Source organism: Protopterus annectens, chromosome 12.part0, assembly GCF_019279795.1.
Source record: "Protopterus annectens isolate FY-2018-M chromosome 12.part0, PAN1.0, whole genome shotgun sequence".
NCBI classification, from domain to species: domain Eukaryota; kingdom Metazoa; phylum Chordata; order Ceratodontiformes; family Protopteridae; genus Protopterus; species Protopterus annectens.
The window spans coordinates 934,553,139-934,573,138 of NC_056746.1; the positions used below are offsets into that span (position 1 = coordinate 934,553,139).

Sequence of the window (20,000 nt, forward strand, 5' to 3'; positions counted from 1 at the left end):
AAAACTCCAGCTTTATGTTAAACCCAGAGCTGTTGGACATGCTATATCTAAAGAAATCCCAATCCCTCTGAGCTACATGCTCTAGGGACCTAAACCTTGTCACCACAATAAACAGGACATGTTGGAGGGATAGATTCCTGTCCCAGAAACGTCCTATACTCTGGAACAAGCTACCCATGTATGTCAAGCAAAGTTCCTCATTAGCTCTCTTCAAGAAAACTCTTGATGAGTGGATGGGAAATAGGAAATACACTCCAGGGATCACTACAGTGGATCTGCTCGACAGGGACACAGGAAATTAACTTTTTTGGGTGGCATAAGCCAAGGGACCTTGTTGGCTAGGCTAACTTAGGATCTAGGGCCGATAGCCTAGTACCTACCTATATATATATATATATATATATATATATATATATATATATATATATATATAGAGAGAGAGAGAGATATGGGATCCTGTCACTACAACGAATTTACGTTTCAATGAAACATAAATTCACGAGTGCACTTCTGCAAAAGTGCATTTTGTCAAAAATGCACTTTCATGTGAAGATAAAAATAAGAAAAAAACAAAAAGTACTTATAAAAACATGCAGTTTACATGTAATCTTAATTGTACATCAACGTTTACTGTTCATGTACAACTAACCAAACTAGTGCTGAGATTGTGGTACAGTGGGGATAAGGGAATATTCCATTTTCCCCACTGTAGTGCAATCTCAGAGTGAGAATATTAAAGTAGGGGTGGTGTGGGGAGCACAGCCCCCCACATGGGAATTGCTGCAAAATATTTTTTTGTGTGTTGTTTGTTTGGGAAAGCGATCGGGTGAGTATACTTCAGCGAAAGTGCAGTTTCGTTGAAGTGCACTTTCACTGAAGTGGGGATCTACTTTTCTTTTTTGAACGACTGCAATATATATATATATATATATATATATATATATATATATATATATATATATATATATATATATATATATACACATATATATAGAGCTAGATAGATAGACAGATATGGGTTCTTATTACAAGATCGCACATGCCGTTTATTGAATGCGTTATGATCGAACCGAAAAGAGCGAAAAGGCAAAATAATGAAGCAGCTTTTCAGCGAATTCTTTCCCTGGGAAAGAATTTGCTTGGCCGCTTTTGTTACTTTGCTATTTTCGGCACTGTAGTGCGATCTCGGAGTTGGTATATTTAAGTAGGCGGGGTGTGGGGGGCACAGCCTCCCACATCGTGAGTGTGGGGCCCCTAACCACATTATGTGATGTTTTAATGTTTTGTTTTGTTTTTTTTTTATTTTGGAACAGCGATTTAATCACTGTTCTGAGGTTTTGACGTTGTAAGCTTTCACTTACATGGGGTCGATTATTTATCGTTCGCTTTTGTAAGCGTGCGATAATATAATATAGACCGAATAGATATATATGTATATATGTGGGTGTTCATAGGTTCATAGGTTCATACTAGGCTATCTGCCCGAGGGCATTTATAAGCCTAGCCCATTGTTTTGTGGCTTACGCCACCCCTTTAGTATGGGGAACTATACCCATTATTTTGCTGTGCCTCTGTCGAGCAGTGACACTGAGGTAATTCCTGGGGTATATCTGCGATCTCCCATCCATTGGTCAAGATTTCTCTTGAACAAGGCCAGCGAGGTGCTCTGCCTCACATGTACCGGGATTTTGTTCCACAGCATAGGGAGTCTTTGGGTGATGAATCTATCTCTCCAGCACGCCCTATTAATAGCCGTGTCGAGGTTTAAGTCTCCCGCCCTTGTGGCTCTGATGGATCTAGATTTTTTGAGGTGAAGCATATTCATCAAATCTGGATTTGACATGGCCTTGTATGTTAGGCAAAGGTCACCTCTGAGCAAGCGGTGGCGACTGCATAGAGCTGGAGTTCTTTCAGTCGGGCAGCATAGGACAGATTTTTGAGACCCTTTATCCTTTTGGTGAGGAACGTTTGTGGCCTCTCCAGCTGCTGCAAGTGTCGGGTCAGATACATTCCGAATGGGGCATTGTACTCAATCATTGGTCTGATGAGTGATGAGTAAAGGGAGACTATGACCTCCCTTGATCTAGATGAGAATCCCTTCATGATAAGGTGGGCAATGTAGAAGGACTTCCTAACTACTTTAGCTACATGGGTGTCGAATGACAGACTACTATCAACCTGGGTCCCCAGGTCCCTGATAACTTCTTCTGTGCTCAGTGGATTGCCACCTATTTGGTAGCTAGGGGTAACCTTGTTTTTCCCGAAGGGTATGACTATGCATTTTTTGGCATTTAACTTTAGGCCGTGGCTCTGGCACCAGTTATCCGTTTCTGTGAGACCCTTCTGAAGGATATCTGTGTCAGATGTGTTTTCTACTATGGCCCAGTTTGCAGTCATCTGCAAACTTTGTCAGCCATAACCCTCCTGTGTTTGCTTGTACTGGAAAAGTAGATGCCAAACAAGAGTGGGCCCAGGACTGAGCCCTGTGGGACACCACTTGTGACAGGCTTTGAGTCTGACATGGCGCCAGCAACTCTGACCCTGTGGGTTCTGTCACTCAGCCAGTTTGCAACCCATCTTGTGATGTATGGGTTAACATTTAAGCTGATGAGTTTTTCAATGATACCCGAGTGGGGTATTGTATCGAAGGCCTTAGCCAGATCGAGGTAGGCTGTATGGACTGCCTTTCCCTCATCAATGGCTTTGGTGACTGTTCGAAAAAGTCAACCAAGTTTAAAAGGCATGATCTGCCTTTGACAAAGCCAAACTGGGTTGGATCCAAAGTCTGCAAATTCCCTATGTCTTTATTTATGAGGTCCATTATGATCCTCTCCATGGCTTTGCAGATAAGGCTTGTCAAGCTAATGGGCGGTAATTTCCAGGGTCTGTGGAGGCACCGCCTTTGTGAAGTGGGACCACAGTTGCAGTGCGCCACTCCTGGGTAATGTATCCAGAGGTAAGACTTTGATTAAACAGCTGTCCTAGCTGTGGGTTTAATTCCTCATTGAGTTCGTGGAGCACACAGCCGGGGACACCATCGGGTCCCATGGATGCTGTGTTTTTGCTTTGGAGAGAGCAGTTCTCACTTGGGCGCTGGAGATGTTTGGGGGCTGCACTCATTTGGTATAGATATCTCTCCTTTGGGGAGGGGAGAAGTTTGCACTGAACCTGTCAGCCAGTATGTTGGCAATGTCTGTAGGATCAGTAATCTTCACATCATTTTGAACTAGTTCTGAGCATATCTGGGAGTTTCCTCCTAGGTTTCTAACATAGCTAAAGAAGGCCTTATGATTGTCTTTTGAGTCTTTAGCTATTTTTCTCTCGAAATTTGCTTTGGATGATTTTATGAGAGCTCTTAGTTTTTACTTATAGTGATCAAGGGTGTCTTACCTTTTAAGGATTTTGCTCTATCTTGTAGTAGCTTCCTCCTTTTGTTGTAGAGTTTGTTTATGGCTGGGGTCCACCAGACTGGACGCTTGCCTTTGGTACAAAGAGTCTTTGTTTTGCTTGGGATTGCCTTATCCATGCAGTCCTGCAGGTGCTGGTAGAAGGCGTTTGTAAGTGATTCAGCGGCTTGAGTATTGTTTTCCATGGCTCGGGCCTGAAAGGAGACCACACTAGTCTTTAGAAGTGTGAAGTCGGCTTTTGAGAAGTTCTTTACTGTGGTCTTTTTATTTCAGGTGGGGTGGGATGAGGACCTCCAGCGAGATTAGTTTGTGATCTGATCTCACCAGTGAGGGTATACTTCGGTGTTGAACATTGTGCTCCCATGTTCGTGATGATGAGATCAAGTATGTTATCTCCTCTTGTGGGGATGGTGACTAGTTGTTCCATGGCATTTGAGTTTATGAATTCCAGGAACTTTTGGGCTAGGGTGTTTGGGCTTGAGTAGTGTTCCCAGTCTATATTAGGGTAATTGAAGTCACCTAGTATGATGGTGTTTGGTGATATATTTATCCCCTCTAGTGTTTTCAGGAAGGCCATGTGAGTTTCCTGAGTTTGTGAGGGTGGCCTGTAACATGCTACAATTTGCAGAGCAGTCTTGCCTATGGTTAATTGCACCTGGATGGTCTCCGATGCATCGTGCGTTGCCACCAGTCTTGAGGTGTGGGTGTCCTTGATGAATATGGATACCCCCCCCTCCTTTCTTGGTATTGTCCGGATTTTGGGGCGGAACGCATGATATGAGGTAAAACCTGATAGCGCTGGGGTGCTCTCAGGAGCCTTGAACCAGGTTTCTGTCACAGCACAGACATCGATGTTCTCCATACTGAGAAGGGCCTCGAGTGCGTGCATTTTGAGATTTAGACTTCTGGCATTGAGCAGCATTACCCTTAGTTTTTTCCTTTTTGTGTTCTAGGGTGGTAGGTTTAGAATTTGAGCCTTGCCTAAAAAGGCACTATGGGGTGGCAAGAGCCTTTGCCAATATCCGGAATCCCAGGGTGACAGGTGCAAGCCGTCCCTTGCGAAGCAGCGTGGCTTGTCCAGCATGTCATCCCAGGCAGACAGATACTGGATCCCCTTTGAATGACACCAGTGTTTAAGCCAATTGTTAAAGCTGATCATCTTATCTCTGTATTGTGGCATCATTCTTGGTGAAGGTAGGATACTGCTCAAGGTCAGGGTCATACCTGCCTGGGCTACATAATCAGAGAGCTCCTCAATGTCTCTTTTCATGTAGTCCAAGGAGTGCGTCTCAGGTCGTTTACACCAGCGTGGACAATGACTGAGTCATATTTGTACCTGCTGTTGAGAGACCTGAGTGCTTGCGTTATGTGGCGGATTCTAGCGCCCGACAGGCAGCTTACTGTGACCTTCTCCTTACTCAGTCTGGTGAGCGGGACATCAGTGTGTCTGACTATGGAGTCACCAATGACTAGTGTGTCTGGCATTGTGTTTGGCCTTAAGGGCTGTGACTGTTTGACACTCTGACTGTGAGGTCTATGTGTTGCGGGTGTTGTGTTCTGAGGTGGTGGTTGTTTGGGTGTCTGCTTTGGTGGCCTCTGCTGTTTTGGTAGATTTTTGATCAGAGCCTCTGAGTATGTCTTTGTGTGTTTATGTGTATGATTTGAGGTTGTAATGGTACTATGTGAGACTGGGTCTATAGTGTGTGTGGTAACCTTCTCCTCCTGACTGGTCTTGCCAGTCCTATGTTGAGAGAGCTCAGCCTCCAGTTTGGCCGTATAGTTGCATCTCTCGCATGTATTTGTGTTTTGTGGGAGGAGGAAAGGGTTGTCTGTGTACATGAGGCAATTGAAACATTGCCTCAATATTCCCAGGTTCACCAGCTGAGCAGGAGAGGACACTAGCAACTGATCCCTCGACATGCTAGAAGGGTAGACGAAAAACTTTAAAAAAGATTCCGGGGACGTGGGTGACCGAGAAATGGGGGTTGCCTTTTTGGGGTGCTATCTATGACAAGAGTGCCGTATCAAGGTAATAAGTACTGTAGGAGCAAGTGCTAGGTTTAATAGATAGAGAATAGTCTACTTGGAGTCAAGTAGAGTTGATCTTTTTAGTTATAGGATACGCTGTGTGTATGTATACATATATATATATATATATATATATATATATATATATATATATATATATATATATATATATGTATATATATCTATATATACTAGTTGAATTGGTGGAGAGCTATATATAGAGAGAGAGAGATGGATCCACTTCTAAATCCTGACACCCGGAATACCGATGTTCAACATCGCAAAACCACAATTAGGAAACCACAACCCCCCCACCCACAAATTAATGTACAAAATCCGAGATCATGCTACAGTGGAGAAAAGGGCATGTTGGTCTCGGAGTGTGTTCCTTTTAGTAGTGGCCAACTGTTTACTTACCATGGTAAAATGCCAAAGTTTGGGTTTCCAAGACTTTGTGATTTTCATTTCGGGATTTTCATCTTCAGTAATGTGGTCTACGGGATTTAGAAGCAGACCCATATATGGGTCGACTTCTAAATTCTGACACCAGGAATACCAACGTTCAACATCCCAAAACCACAATCATGAAACTGCAGAAACCTGAACATCAGTGTTTGACTGTGGTAAGTACACACTTGTCCAATTTGAAATAGAAAGCACGTTGAGGAAAGTAACAACCAGTTAGGTACACCCCCCCACACACCCCTAAATTAATATACTAAATCTGGGATCGCACTACAGTGGTGAAAAGGGCATGTTGGCCTTGGCATACATTCCATTTAGCATTAGCCAGCTGTTTAATTTTCATGGTAAAAAACTGACGTTCGGGTTTCCAAGACTTCATAATTTTCATCTCAAGATTTTCATCTTCGGTAATGTGGTCTATGGGAGTTAGAAGTAGACCCATATATATATATATATATATATATATATATATATATATATATATATATATATATGTGTGTGTGTGTGTGTGTGTGTGTGTGTGTGTGTGTGTGTGTGTGTGTGTGAGAGAGAGAGAGAGGGAATGAGAGATACAGAGCCATAAATGGTTCATCTAGCTTCCCTTGTTGTTTGTCAATCTGGTTTCCCTGCTCTACAACTGTTGAGGACCTAAAAAACTGGATCACAATCTGATTGATGCTTCTGAACCTCATTAGCCAGCCAAGTCCCATTTCTGCTCTCCACCAATTCAACTAAGAGAAAAAAAAAGACTTCTGCTTTTAAAACTATAGCAAGCCGCAGGAGGTTAGTGTAATGGTTAAGATGCTTATCTTGAAACACAAGGTGCAGGGTTTGATTCTCACATGGGGTAATTGACTAGGCTTAAAATGGCCCATAAGGGCAGTTAGCCTATTACTTACCTATGTATGTATAACCTATGTATGTATGCTACAACTTACATCACACATGAAGCATTGAAGAGCTTGAGTACTGCAGAAAAGCAATATTGAAATTAATTTCTATACTGGCACTCTGAAATGCCACTATAGAAATGAATACTGTTGCTGCATTAATGACTGATTGTCTTCTTCCAGTTGAGGCCCTAATAACCTGTGCTCGGAATGGCTGCCTCCTTCTACCAACCTTAGCTATGCTATTGGTTTATAGCTTGGATTTTGTTCCTAAATGTCAACGCTGTTTTCAGGATAAGTTAAGTCTTCTAAAGCATTTGTTCATGTTTTATTGTTAATACTTCATCAATTCCCAAATATTTATATACTCCCTCTTGCTCAAGCTCTTTTATTTCACATTCCTGACCCAAACTGATGTTTTCCTGGTGCTGCAGTTTTCCTGCTTTAAATGTTGCTCTTGCACATTTATCAAGACCAAATGACATTCTTATCTCATCTGAAAAAGTTTTGGCAACCTGCAGTTGTGCTTTCAGTTCCTCATCTGATGAGCTATACAGTTTTAAATCACTGACAAAGAGAATATGAGAAGTCTTTACACTTTGTTGTTTTCTAGAAGCTAGATTATAGTCATGGCCTAAGCTGTTAAGTAAACAGCTTAATGGTTTAAGGGCAAACAGAATAGCAGAGGTGACAGTGAATCACCATGGAATATCCCCATTTGAATTGTTATCCCTGAGATAATAATTTGTCCTTTATTGTGGCTTAATTTCAAAGTGGTCTGCCACTGTTTCATGGTCACTGTAATGTAGTCAATCAATATAGGGTATATCATACATTTTAAGCACTTTTTTATCCATGAATTTGGGATGTTATCAGATTTTATTTGTAGTCAATCCATGTCATACTTAGATTCATCCCCTTTACACAGTTTTCCACTATGACTTTATTAAACAACAAATGATCCTTTGTTCCATGTGACTTTCATTTCTTGCCCTTTGGTTCTACTGCCATAATTGTGTTTTCTTCTGAATGACTATAAACTTTGTCAGCATCAATTCCCGTGTATAGTTTATACATCCTCAGAAGGCAAGTTATTGGTCTATAACTTTTAGGGTAGTTTGCAGGTTGACTTAAGTAGGATCATTGTTTTTCCTGTTGTTAACCAGGTTGGTATCTGTTCAGGGTGCTCATATAAATAGTTCTTACTCATGGCTAAATCTATGTGCAAAGATGTTAATACTTTTAACCAGAAGTTAGGTAATTGATCTGGGCCTGGAGGTTTTCCAGTTAGAGGCTTTTCTTTCTTTGTTTCAGTCTCTCTGGCTGTTACTTCATCCCATTTCATATCATGTACCTTTAAACTTCTTATTCTTCCTTTTACTTCTATCCATTTAACATTTTTGTTATGTTCCACAGGATCTTCATAGATACTTCACCAAAATGTATCTATTTCTTCTTTTTTCAGTGGTGATTCAATTCACTTTACCTTGTTTCCCACTTCTCTATAAAATCTTTTTGGGTCATCAATAAATTGCTTATTTTGTACTTTTCCTTTATATTTATCTTTGTATCTTATAAGGTTTCTGCCTGTGCTGACATTTTTAGTTTATTTGTGATAGTGCACGATATATCCTGGTCTATTCTAATACTGCACATTGCTTTTATCACATCTATCTTTCATAGTATTTTGTTGGGTCCCTCATTGACAGGGGCAACAGGTGCTGCCTGAGGTTTCTTTTTGGTGATAAACTCTTGGCTAGGCTTGTAAGGGCCCCAGGGCTATTAGCCTAGTAACCTCCTGTGATCTATTCCCTCTTCTATAGTCTTCTAACAGTGACACTTCTTGTCTTAATTGCTTTATAGTTTTCTCTATTCAATATTTCCATGATGGTATACCTTTCTCTCGCTACCCTGTGTTCTTGTGGTAGAACTTTATCAGTTATTAATTTAACTGCACAGTAATATATCCTGTTTACTTCTGTTATATCGCATGGATCTCTATGGACAATCCTAATTACTGTGTTTATTTATTTTATCAGACTTCTGACTTTTTGGGTTTTATTGACCTTCTGAAGTCTATTTCTTTAATTGATCTTAATATATCGATCTATATCCATTAAATCAAGCAACTCTTCTCTTAGCTCATTTTCTTCCAAACTTAGGGCACATCCACTGTTTTCTATTTCCTGTAGGGATTCTATAGAAAGTTCTGTAGCATCTTCCTGTGACACATTCTCATCAGTTTCATTCTGTGTCATCCGTTGCTCTGTCATATGGGAACTCACTGGCCTATTACTGCCCAACATTGACTGCATCAGTTTCCTGTTCCTTTCCTTGCTGTCTAGCTTCAAGTGAACGTTTATACTGGTTTCTTGTGGAAGGCTCCAAAATTTCTTGATATCGCATCTGACCAATTGCTTCCTGTTCCACTGGTTTCCCTTTAATTTGAATATACATTGCTCTATCCTGTTGTGGTGTTTTCTGAATTAAATTTTCTACACTGAATCCTTCACTTTGCAGGTACTCCATAACTCAGTTTCTATTTCTTTAACTTCTCCATTAATTATCTCCTTTTCTACTTTTCCTCTTTGTTGCCTTATTTTTGTATTGTAAACTTTTCCATGTCCAGATTCCCTTGCCTGTATTTCTCTTCAAATATCTTTGATGATGGTATTTTTGTATTGGTTAATTTTGCTTTCTCCTTTGCATAAATATTATACCATATTAAATCTCTTTTTCTTTCCCATGTCCATATTTCTTCTTCAGATGTCTCCCGATCTTCCTGCTTCTCCTTACTTTAAGGACTCACTCCATCATGCTGTGACGTTACCTGTATTAGATCTTCTACACCAAATCCTTCATTTCACAGGCACTCCATAACTTCTTCTATTTTTTTATCTTCTACTTTACTAATCTTCATTTCTATGTTCCATCTTTGTGATATTATTTTTTTTTATTGTGAAACTTTCCATATCTGGATGCCTTTGCCTGTATTTCTCTTCAAATATCTTTGGGGCTGCCTTCTTTATATTGATTAATTTGGCTTTCTTCTTTGTATAAATACTGCACCATATCAAATCTCTCTTTTTTTCCCATCTCCATATTTCTTTTTTATACTCTTCAAATATCTCTATGTTTTGTTGTTTATATTTTTGCACTTCTTCAGATGCTTCTTTTTCCAAACAGATCAACGTTTTATGATCTATATACTGTTTTTCACAAATCTGTTGTATTAATGAACACAAATGTTTATTTGAAGCTTCTGACAGTTTTTCCTGTGGAAGTATTTTTCTTTCCTCTAACTTCTCTCTTAATCATTTTATATATCTTGTATTTGGAAATTCTGGGCTTTTTGCATAATAGTAACAATACATAACTTCTTTCTTATCCTCAATAGTCCACTTTATCCTATCCGTGGCTCTTCTTTGGCCTATCAGTTTTTGTGATTTTTGTGGACTGCTACTTCCTCCTACTACAGGGCGGGGGGCATCCTCCCCCTCGACCTGGCTTGGCCCCATTGTAGGAATGTTTCCATATTTTGAGGATTCTATACTGTCTATTCCAGTCCTGGCACCAGTGTGCCTACCAGGATTAGGCAGTTTTTTATCCTGGCTTTTGTGCACCCAGCTATCTTTTTTAATTTATAACCTATGTCTGTCCATGATATATGCTATATAAATACAGTCTATATAGCAGTGTCGTCTTAGTGAGATTTTGTGAAAAACGTGGTTCACCTTGTGAAGGTACTCACCAAAACTTGAGGATAAATTCAGTTTCAGCAATACTACTCTCCTTTCCGTGCTGATTTATCATCTCTCCATTTGGAACTTCTATACTGTATTTGTGTGTTGGTGGAAATTTAGATCCTTAGTTTGATATTTTCTAGTCCTGTCTTATGGAGAAAGAGAGATGTAAGAGACTAGGATCTTTGATGACACAGAATGCAAAACACAAACCTCCTCAAAGGAGCAAATTTTAGACAACGTATAAAGACAAGGCCTCTCTCAGTAGCTAAGGATTTTTAGACCAATAATCTTTTTAGTTACAAACTCAGTAGCTAAGGATTTTTAGACCAATAATCTTTTTAGTTACAAACCCTTGGGAACCTTTCTAGAGGAGCATCGTGTCTAGCTAGATACATACCAAAAGGAAAATTATATTTATAATTGGTCTAATCAGGGCTGTGTACAGGGGAATGATAACTTCTTTTGACAAGGGTGCAATCCCTTTAGAAGTAAGTTGGGCTAGATAGAAGGTTTCCCGACTACTGTTGTTACATGGTGGAAAATGATTGAGCTATTTTCTGAAGTGCTAAGGTCCCTAACTACCATGTCCATTTGGAGTGGGACACTGGCTATGCAGTAAGTTGTAGACACTTTTTGAATTCAGTTTAAGCACTATCATGGGATCATAGGAAGTTACTAGGCTATTGTCTCTGAGGTCCTTACAAGCCTAGCCAAGATTCCAACAAGTCAGCATCTGATGCCACTGTCCAGCAGGGACACAGGTGGAATCCGAGGGGTGTATTTTCTGTTCCCCATCCAGTTATCCAGGTTGAGCTTAAAAAGGGTTAATGAGGTACTCTGCTTTATGTGGAGAGGGAGTCTATTCCACAAAAGAGGGAGTCTCTGGGACACAAATCTGTCCCACCAACAAGTCCTATTTATGTCACAGACCAGGTTGAGGTCGCATGTGTGGGATACTCAAGTGGAGATTGACTTGCGGATATGCAGCAGTCCCATCAGGGTGGGGTCTGAGGTTGCTTTGTATGCCAGACAGAGGTCACCTCTGAGGAGTCTGTAGGAGACTGAGTGAAGGGACAGGGCCTTTAGCCTAGCTGTGTAGGGTAGATGTTTGAGGCCCTAGATTCTCTGGGTGAGGAACCTCTGTGGTCTCTCCAGCTGCTGCATGTGCTTTTGTGAGGTACATGCTGAAAGGGGCATTGTACTCAATAATGGGTCTTATAAGGGAAGAATACAGGGATGTTATGACCACCTTGTCTCTGGATGAGATACCCTTACTAATGAGGTGGGCCATGTAGAAAGCTTTCTGTACAATGGAGGCAATATAGTGCTCAAAAGTCAGTTTGCTATCAACTTGGGTGCCCAAGTCCCTTAAGACTGATTGGATGCTTAGGATCTTATTATTAATGTGATAATTTGTGGGGATGTCACTCTTCCCAAAGGGGATGATGATGCATTTTTTGGCATTCAGTTTGAGGCCATGTTTCTGGCACCAGTCATTTGTTTGAGTGAGACTCTGTTGAAGGATGTCCACATCACTAGGGGAATTGATGGCAGCACCCAGCTTGCAGTCATCTGCAAATTTGGTCAGCCATAGCCCACTGGATTTGGCCTGCACCTCAGAAAAGTATAACCCAAACAACAGAGGCCCCAATACCGATCCCTGGGGTACACCACTTTTTATGGGTCTACTGCTTGAGGTGGCTTCCCCTATTTTCACTAGGTGGGTTCTATCAGTGAGCCAGTTTGGTACCCATCTGGTGACATATGGATTGATGACTAGTTGAGTTTATCTATTATACCTGCGTGGGGAATAGTATCGAAGGCTTTGGCCAGGTCAAGGTAGGTGGTGTGCACCATCCTCCCCTGGTCCATGGCTTTGGTGACTGTCTCAAAGAAATCGACCAAATTTAACAGGCATGACATCCCTTTGATGAAACCAAACTGTGTGGGATCGAGTATTTGGAGGTAGCCAATGTTTTTGTTAATGAGGTCCATGGTAATCTGCTCCATGGCCTTGCAGATCAGGCTAGTTAGGCTGATGAGTGTGTATAATTTCCTAGATTGGTGGATGCTCCACATTTGTGCAAAGGGATGACAGTGGCTCTCCTCCACTTAGCTGGGATGAAGCCAGTACTCAGGCTTTGGTTGAATATGCTGCCTATTGGTGCTGCAATTTCTTGCCTGAGTTCATGTAGGATGCAGCCTGGAATGTTATCGGGCACCATGGAGGCTGTATTTTATGCCTTTGAGAGGGCAGTGATGATTTGCTCCCAAGAGATAAAGGGAGGGGGCAGGTGCTGGGGATGTCCTAATTTACAGATGAGGGGACAGAAGGGTGAAGTTTTCTTTCTGTAAGAACTAGTTTTGCTGAGGTGATTTTACATCTAGGGGGAATGAATGCTAACATTAGGCTTAGAGTCATCAATAAATCTGGTCAGCCACAGGTCTGGATTTACAGTATATAGGTAAGAAATATATGTACCAAAAAGGAGGGGTCTCAGCACTGAGCTTTAGGATACTCTGCTAGTTACTTTCTTACTTTCTGAAGTGTCATCTTCCACCACAGTTATGTAGGTTATATCTTTCATCCAATTTTTAACTATGTATATAGAGCTACCTTGACATCTTTCAGCTTATTTACGGTGCAGGCATGGGGTTTAGTGGCAAAGGCCTCGGTCAAAACCAGATACTTTGTGTGGACTGAATGACCCCTATCTACTGCTTCTGTGACCGTTCTGAAGAACTTTACTAAATTAAGTAAACATGACCTACCCTTAATAAAACTCATCTCGGGTGGCTCCAGTTGTATGAGGTTTTCAATATCTTAGTTTATGAAGTCAGAGATAATACATTTCATGGTCATGCAAATTAAATGTTTTAGGCTGATGGGTCTACAGTGTGCAAGATCTGTGGCAGGGTCCCATTGTAAAGTGGTATTACAACAGCCATTTTCTACACCTCAGTGGCACACCCTGTAACTAGGCTTAAGTTAAACAAGTTAAACAGTAAACAATAATGACTACAATAATGTTTCCAACTTCTAACTTATAGAGAGAGAGTATAGTGCACCTACATAAGCTATAGTGACCCTCTGTACACTCCTCTAAAGTTTGTGAGGAAAGTTAAAGTCATAATCCCACTATCCCCAGCCTAACATAAACAATTACCTCTTAGGTGTGGGAAAATGTTAAGGGAATAATTATATCATCACCAGACCTCAACCTTAAGTGTACACCTGTAAGCAGGGCTGGATTTAGACTAGGTGGAGACTCATACCTCTCAACCTCTTAGCTTAAGAAATCTAGACAAAGTCTCACATAATAGGGGTACAACGGCCCAAAATAGGGGCAAACGTTAAATGTTGCTCTTATAAACTTAGAAAATTGATAAAATAACAGGGTATTTATTACAATGCATTTTCTAAACAATATGAAGTCTGAAACTCACATGTATGACATTATTTACTATTTTACTTCCTCAGATCATCCCAGTGATTTGCCAGAAAACAAAAAAATTTATGAGGAACAGACAGAAATTTCAAAGTAAAAATATGGGCATTCTGTGAAAATCTGGAGGTATGGGTAGAGCTCAGGGCAGAGGTGACTACTAAGGTCATGTCAAACTCCACTTATACAGCCTTGGTTTGTGGGAGGGCTTCCTGCCTCCAGAAATTCTGAAATCTGGGTATTTTATTTCTTATTTTTTGAAAGAGATGACTGTTAATCTGAGCAAGAAACAACAGGATGAGTTACTTTCTTCCAGACACCCCCCCAGCAACCAGTTATAGCCACATCTGTGTACAATAAAACTGTCTCCCTCTCCTCCCAGAAGACTACCTTTAATATGCTGTCATCCAACAATACTAATATAGAGCTGGTATCCCACATCAAACTATTAGGTTTGATTATAGACAACCCCCCCCCCCCCTCAAAATATAGTCTCTACCTTTTGCAACCCATAAAGATAAAAAAGTCTTTTGGCTTTTCCCAATTAGGGGTCGCCACAGCAAATCACTGGTCTGCTATTGATCGGCAGTGGATATTTACGGTGTCCAGTTGCCAGCCCAGCACCCAACCTTTACTGAAGGCACACACATGCACACACACATATCTGCATGTCCTTAAGTTCACTCAACCACAGGGAAGACATGCGGACTCCACACAGAAGGCACTCCAGCCAAGAATCGAACTGGAGAACCTCTTGCTGTGAGGAGACAATGCTAAATGTTGCACCACCATGGCCAATCCCCTCAATCCATAAAGATAACATACCTAAAGCTAGTCTGCCTCTACAGAGTAAAATGCTACCTTACTAACTGTTCTAAACAGAAACATTGCCACTTCTTTTCTACTCTCCACCCTATTATATGCTTCTCCTATCCTAACTAATCTCAACTCCTCTCTAGCAGTCAAACTAGAACAATGCTACAATGTTTGTCTTTTCGGCTTTTCCCGGTTAGGGGTCGCCACAGCGGAACTCCGGTTCGCTAATGATTGGCAGTTGATTTTTATGGTGCCAAGCTGCCAGCCGGACACCCAACCTTCAGTGAAGGCACGCCCATTCACGCATGTCTTTCGGAGGCCACTCGACAGCGGGGAGGACATACAGACTCCACACAGCAGGCATTCCAGCTGAGAATCGAACAGAAGTAGCAAAATTCACAACCAGCCAACAAAACAGATCCCATCACTGCCTCTGTCTAAAACAAGTGAACTGTCTTGATCTAAATAGTTCTCTGTGGTACTCATAATTAATAGCAACATTCAAACTACTGCACAACCTTGAAAAATTCCCATCTATTTACTCCATCATTCAACCTTGCACCACTTAGAGACTCTCTGCTCTGCTGACAAATCATTACTCTCCATAACTAAACCAAACAACAATGCAGGATATTCCCTGTATTCACACTGCTTGCTAACAACTGGAATACCATCCCATGACCCACTCCTCTTAAGAACAGTTTACAACCTGAAAGACTTTAAATGCCAACTGAAGCAAGACCTAATAGATAAATGGCTCTGCACCTGCACCACCTCTGGTTAGAGGGCTACTAATATAACTATATGAATTTGTGCCATAGCCTCTGCTGCACAAAACTGAATGTATTATTATCACAACTATACCCTCCTCTGTCATCCCATCTCCTTTACCTTCCTTGTGCTTTGCACCCTCCTTCATTTTCTGTGCGGTGCACCCTCCTTCCTTTTCTGTGCCTTGCACCCTCCTTCCTTTTCTGTGCGTTGCACCCTCCTTCCTTTTCTGTGCGTTGCACCCTCCTTCCTTTTCTGTGCATTGCACTCTCCTTCCTTTTCTGTGCATTGCACCCTCCTTCATTTTCTGTGCGTTGCACCCTCCTTCCTTTTCTGTGCCTTGCACCCTCCTTCCTTTTCTGTGCATTGCACCCTCCTTCCTTTTCTGTGACTTGCACCCTCCTTCCTTTTCTGTGCTTTGCACCCTCCTTCCTTTTCTGTGCTTTGCACCCTCCTTCCTTTTCTGTGTGTTGCACCCTCCTTCATTTTCTGTGCGTTGCACCCTCCTTCCTTTTCTGTGACTTGCACCCTCCTTCCTTTCCTGTGCCTTGCACCTTCCTTCCTTTTCTGTGCCTTGCACCCTCCTTCCTTTTCTGTACATTGCACCCTTCTTCCTTTTCTGTGCCTTGCACCCTCCTTCCTTTTCTGTGCGTTGCACCCTCCTTCCTTTTCTGAGCCTTGCACCCTCCTTCCTTTCCTGTGCCTTGCACCCTCCTTCCTTTTCTGTGCCTTGCACCCTCCTTCCTTTTCTGTGCCTTGCACCCTCCTTCCTTTTCTGTGCGTTGCACCCTCCTTCCTTTTCTGTGCCTTGCACCCTCCTTCCTTTTCTGTGCATTGCACCCTCCTTCCTTTTCTGTGCATTGCACCCTCCTTCCTTTTCTGTGCATTGCACCCTCCTTCCTTTTCTGTGCCTTGCACCCTCCTTTCTTTTCTGTGCGTTGCATCCTCCTTCCTTTTCTGTGCCTTGCACCCTCCTTCCTTTTCTGTGCCTTGCACCCTCCTTTCTTTTCTTTGGGCTGCTCTCAGTCTTTATCTTTAAAAAAGTTATTCACGTATAGCTCGTTTAATTTTTATTTTTAAATAAAACTGTTTGTAAATGATATAACTGATGTCAAGGATGTCTGAATAATGGAGGTGTTGCTCATGAATGAAACTAACTGTAAATGATGAAACAATGCAAATGATGTTCATGATGTCTGTATAATGGATGTCTACTCCCTGGGTATCTTCTGAAAAAGTCACTGCTCATTCAGCATTTCCTGATAAACAAATGCCAATAAATAAATAAATAAGTGCAGGCATCTGATTGTGATAAAAGAGGATGGCCATGTACTGTATTTCGTCTTTGTTCCAAACAGTTGACACACATTAAAATATTGCATGTTGCTTCATATTGTCACATTAATTCTGCAAAGTGAAATTAATAAACAAACATCTGCAGTCAGCTAGTCATTTTCCTCCACAGAAGACAGACGCAGCAATTACATCTGTTCTGTCTGTGCGTATCAGGTGTCCAGTTAACTAGTTCATTTGACCTCTTGTAAATGTACACTAGCAATAACTGAGAAAATGACAAAAGGGTCAGTTAGTGTCATCCATCCATCTCCAACCTCCACCCAGCAGTTATATCCATAAAGTCTAATGTCTGTGTAATATTATTTCATCTCCACAGTCTACACAAACAATTGCCACACAAATTATCCCAATCTAAGTTACACCCCTCAAATCACAAAGCCAAGAGAAATATTACCAAAAGTATCTGGTTGATCACTGCTGGCATCATAGCAAAAATAATATCACATGTATCTCACTCACAATGTCATTGCAATTCCTTTTATCTCAGCTAACCATAATTCTGCAGAATCTCCGAGATCTTCTCAAAGTTTTGACATCTGCCCCTCTTAAAACGTTTTATTTTCTGGTAAGCTGTAAAGCCAGAAATTAGAGATGCATACTTCTTCTTGTAAAAAAAATAAATAAATGAATAAATAAATAAATAAAACTCTTTCGGGCACTTTGCATCTACATTTGACTGTTATGAGGCCTCTTTTACTTGACCTTGCAACAGTCAAGTTTAAGCTGATACGAGTGCTGTGCCATGGACACATTTTCTTTCAGTATGGGCACTTTATTTATTTCTTTATCTTTTAGAGCAAAGAAAAATATAAAAAAAATAAATAGTGAAAGAGTGCCCCTACAAGCACACCATTCTAGGTGGCCATCTGTTTGGGCTAGGCTTAAGACAGGACCTGAGATGTATATACACGTGTGTGTGTGTGTGTGTGTGTGTGTGTGTGTGTGTGTGTGTGTGTGTGTGTGTGTGTGTGTGTGTGTGTGTGTGTGTGTGTGCGTGCATGCGTGTGTGTGTGTGTGTGTTTTAGTTCCATATCTTTTCAGAGCAAGTTCCACATTCAAACAAAATCTCCTCAAGATTAACTGCTAACATAATAGACCACAAAGAAAGATCAGAACCCTTCTTTTAAACATTTGACTATTTTGTGTTCTCTAGCCCCCATGCCATTGAACGTGTACAATATCTACAGAGGAAATTCCACAAAGACTACATACCAGTAAAACTAAATCAAAGGGGAAAAAAGTTCTGTTAGATACGTCATAGGCAACATGGATGTGAGAAAGAGTCATGGTAAAATAGAATTATCTGAGGAAGGTGTAGCTACATCTTACCAATGAAGCTACCAGATGCAGTGCTCCAAAGCCTACAGTTTAAAGTTGATCATAACAATAGGTAGGTGACTTACCCGAAACTTCATGGATGAAAGTTTGTACAAGATATCATTCATCTGTTCTCGGATCAACGCCCATGTAATTTTTTTTTCAGACTGGCTGGTTGACTCCACAGCATGTCGTGCCATGTCATAAAATGCGATCATATTCTGCAGCATCCCCACTGTTTTGAAAAAAGGGCAGTACCTGGGAGAGAAAGAGAGAGACAGACAGAGAGACAGAGAGAGACAGAGAGAGAGAGACAGGTTTATTACATTAAAGAGTGTGAAAATCATTTGCTCTTATGATAAACTTTTTCTCAAAACAATCATTCTTATTAGATGAAAACAAGTATAAACATTTAAGCATAATTTCTCTTTGAAGGAGCACTTATTCAAGTGTGTGTGTGTGTGTGTGTGTGTGTGTGTGTGTGTTCAGACTTTTACATAAATATCATAGTTTTAAAATATTCTCTTGCATTACCTTTATTAAATAATCAGATAAGGCATTGAGTAATACAATATTTTAAGCCAGAAAGCACCAAATACTACAAGCGGTAATAAAGTAGTACATGGAAACAGAAAAAAAAATCTTATGTAGGAATATGTGAGAGAGTTTTCTGATGCTTTTTTGATATCTTAATTTAGAAAACTGTAAACACATTGGATCTGAAGGGATCTGAAGCAATATAAAATAAATCAATGTTTAAAATGAAGCATGGAAAAGTGAATATCTGAGGAGAATGAATTCTGCAACAGATGTTGGAGGGGAAGGACAGAAAGAAAGTCAAGACAGTTTGGTAAGAGAGTTATGTAATAAAAGAGTAATTCAGCATTCAAAGTTCTTTAATGGTAGACTTCAAAGCTAGTAGTAGTTTATATCCACTGCTTCCGTTTTAATATTCTAGTGTATGAAAAGGCCTTTGTATTTCTATGAAGATAATTATTTTTCTCATCCTTTTCTCTCCTTCTTGAACAAGACAGTTACATACTTTCATGTCTCAGCATCTGCATCAAGATGAAACTATTGACTGCCATTCTTACTATAACTTTCTTTCATACTTTGAATAAAGTTCTGTGAAAAACCCCCTACCACATGGAGTGCAGCCATCATTGGAAGTTCTGTGCTGCAAAAGATGTATATACTTCACATGGCTTTCAAAAGGCCTGGTGTAATATAACATATTTTTTCCAGGCCTTCGACCAAGATCATCCCCACACTCCTATGTGGTACTCTCTGCAATTAATACAGGAGCAATTTGTTTTCAGAGCTACAGGGGACATGTATTTTTGCAGTGGTACAGCAGTTAATGTTGTCACCTCACAGCAAGAGGTTTTGCATTTCGATTCTCGGCTGGGGTACCTTCTATGTGGAGCCCACATGTCCTCCCTGTGTTTGCATGGGTTTCCCCCAGGTACTCTGGTTTCCTCCTACATTCCAAAGACATGCATCTGGAGTGTTTCTCCATGTGCCTCCACTAAAAATAGTCTCTGTCCTAGTTGGACTTTCCTGGTTAACAAATGTTAAATGAATAAATAATAATTTGCAATTCATTGCTGGAGACAGGGTGAGTGTGAATACGAGGTATTACTGTGCCATGTGGGATATATATCTTTAACTACACCAGTGCTAGCCACAGGAAGCTGCATGTCAAGTGATACCATTTTTTAGAGGTGGTTTGAGTGAAGAACTTGTAAAGGCTAATAA

General features: G+C 40.8%; 1 protein-coding gene across 1 annotated transcript in view; it reads right to left on the bottom strand.

Annotated features, from left to right (window-relative positions):
* The window catches only part of LOC122816888 (V-type proton ATPase catalytic subunit A), a 449,147-nt gene that overhangs the window by 5,682 nt on the left and 423,465 nt on the right, over positions 1-20,000 (bottom strand). The window contains exon 14 of the mRNA XM_044089962.1: positions 18,329-18,500. Coding sequence (XP_043945897.1) covers positions 18,329-18,500 — 172 coding nt within the window. The remainder of the gene's footprint in view (positions 1-18,328; positions 18,501-20,000) is intronic.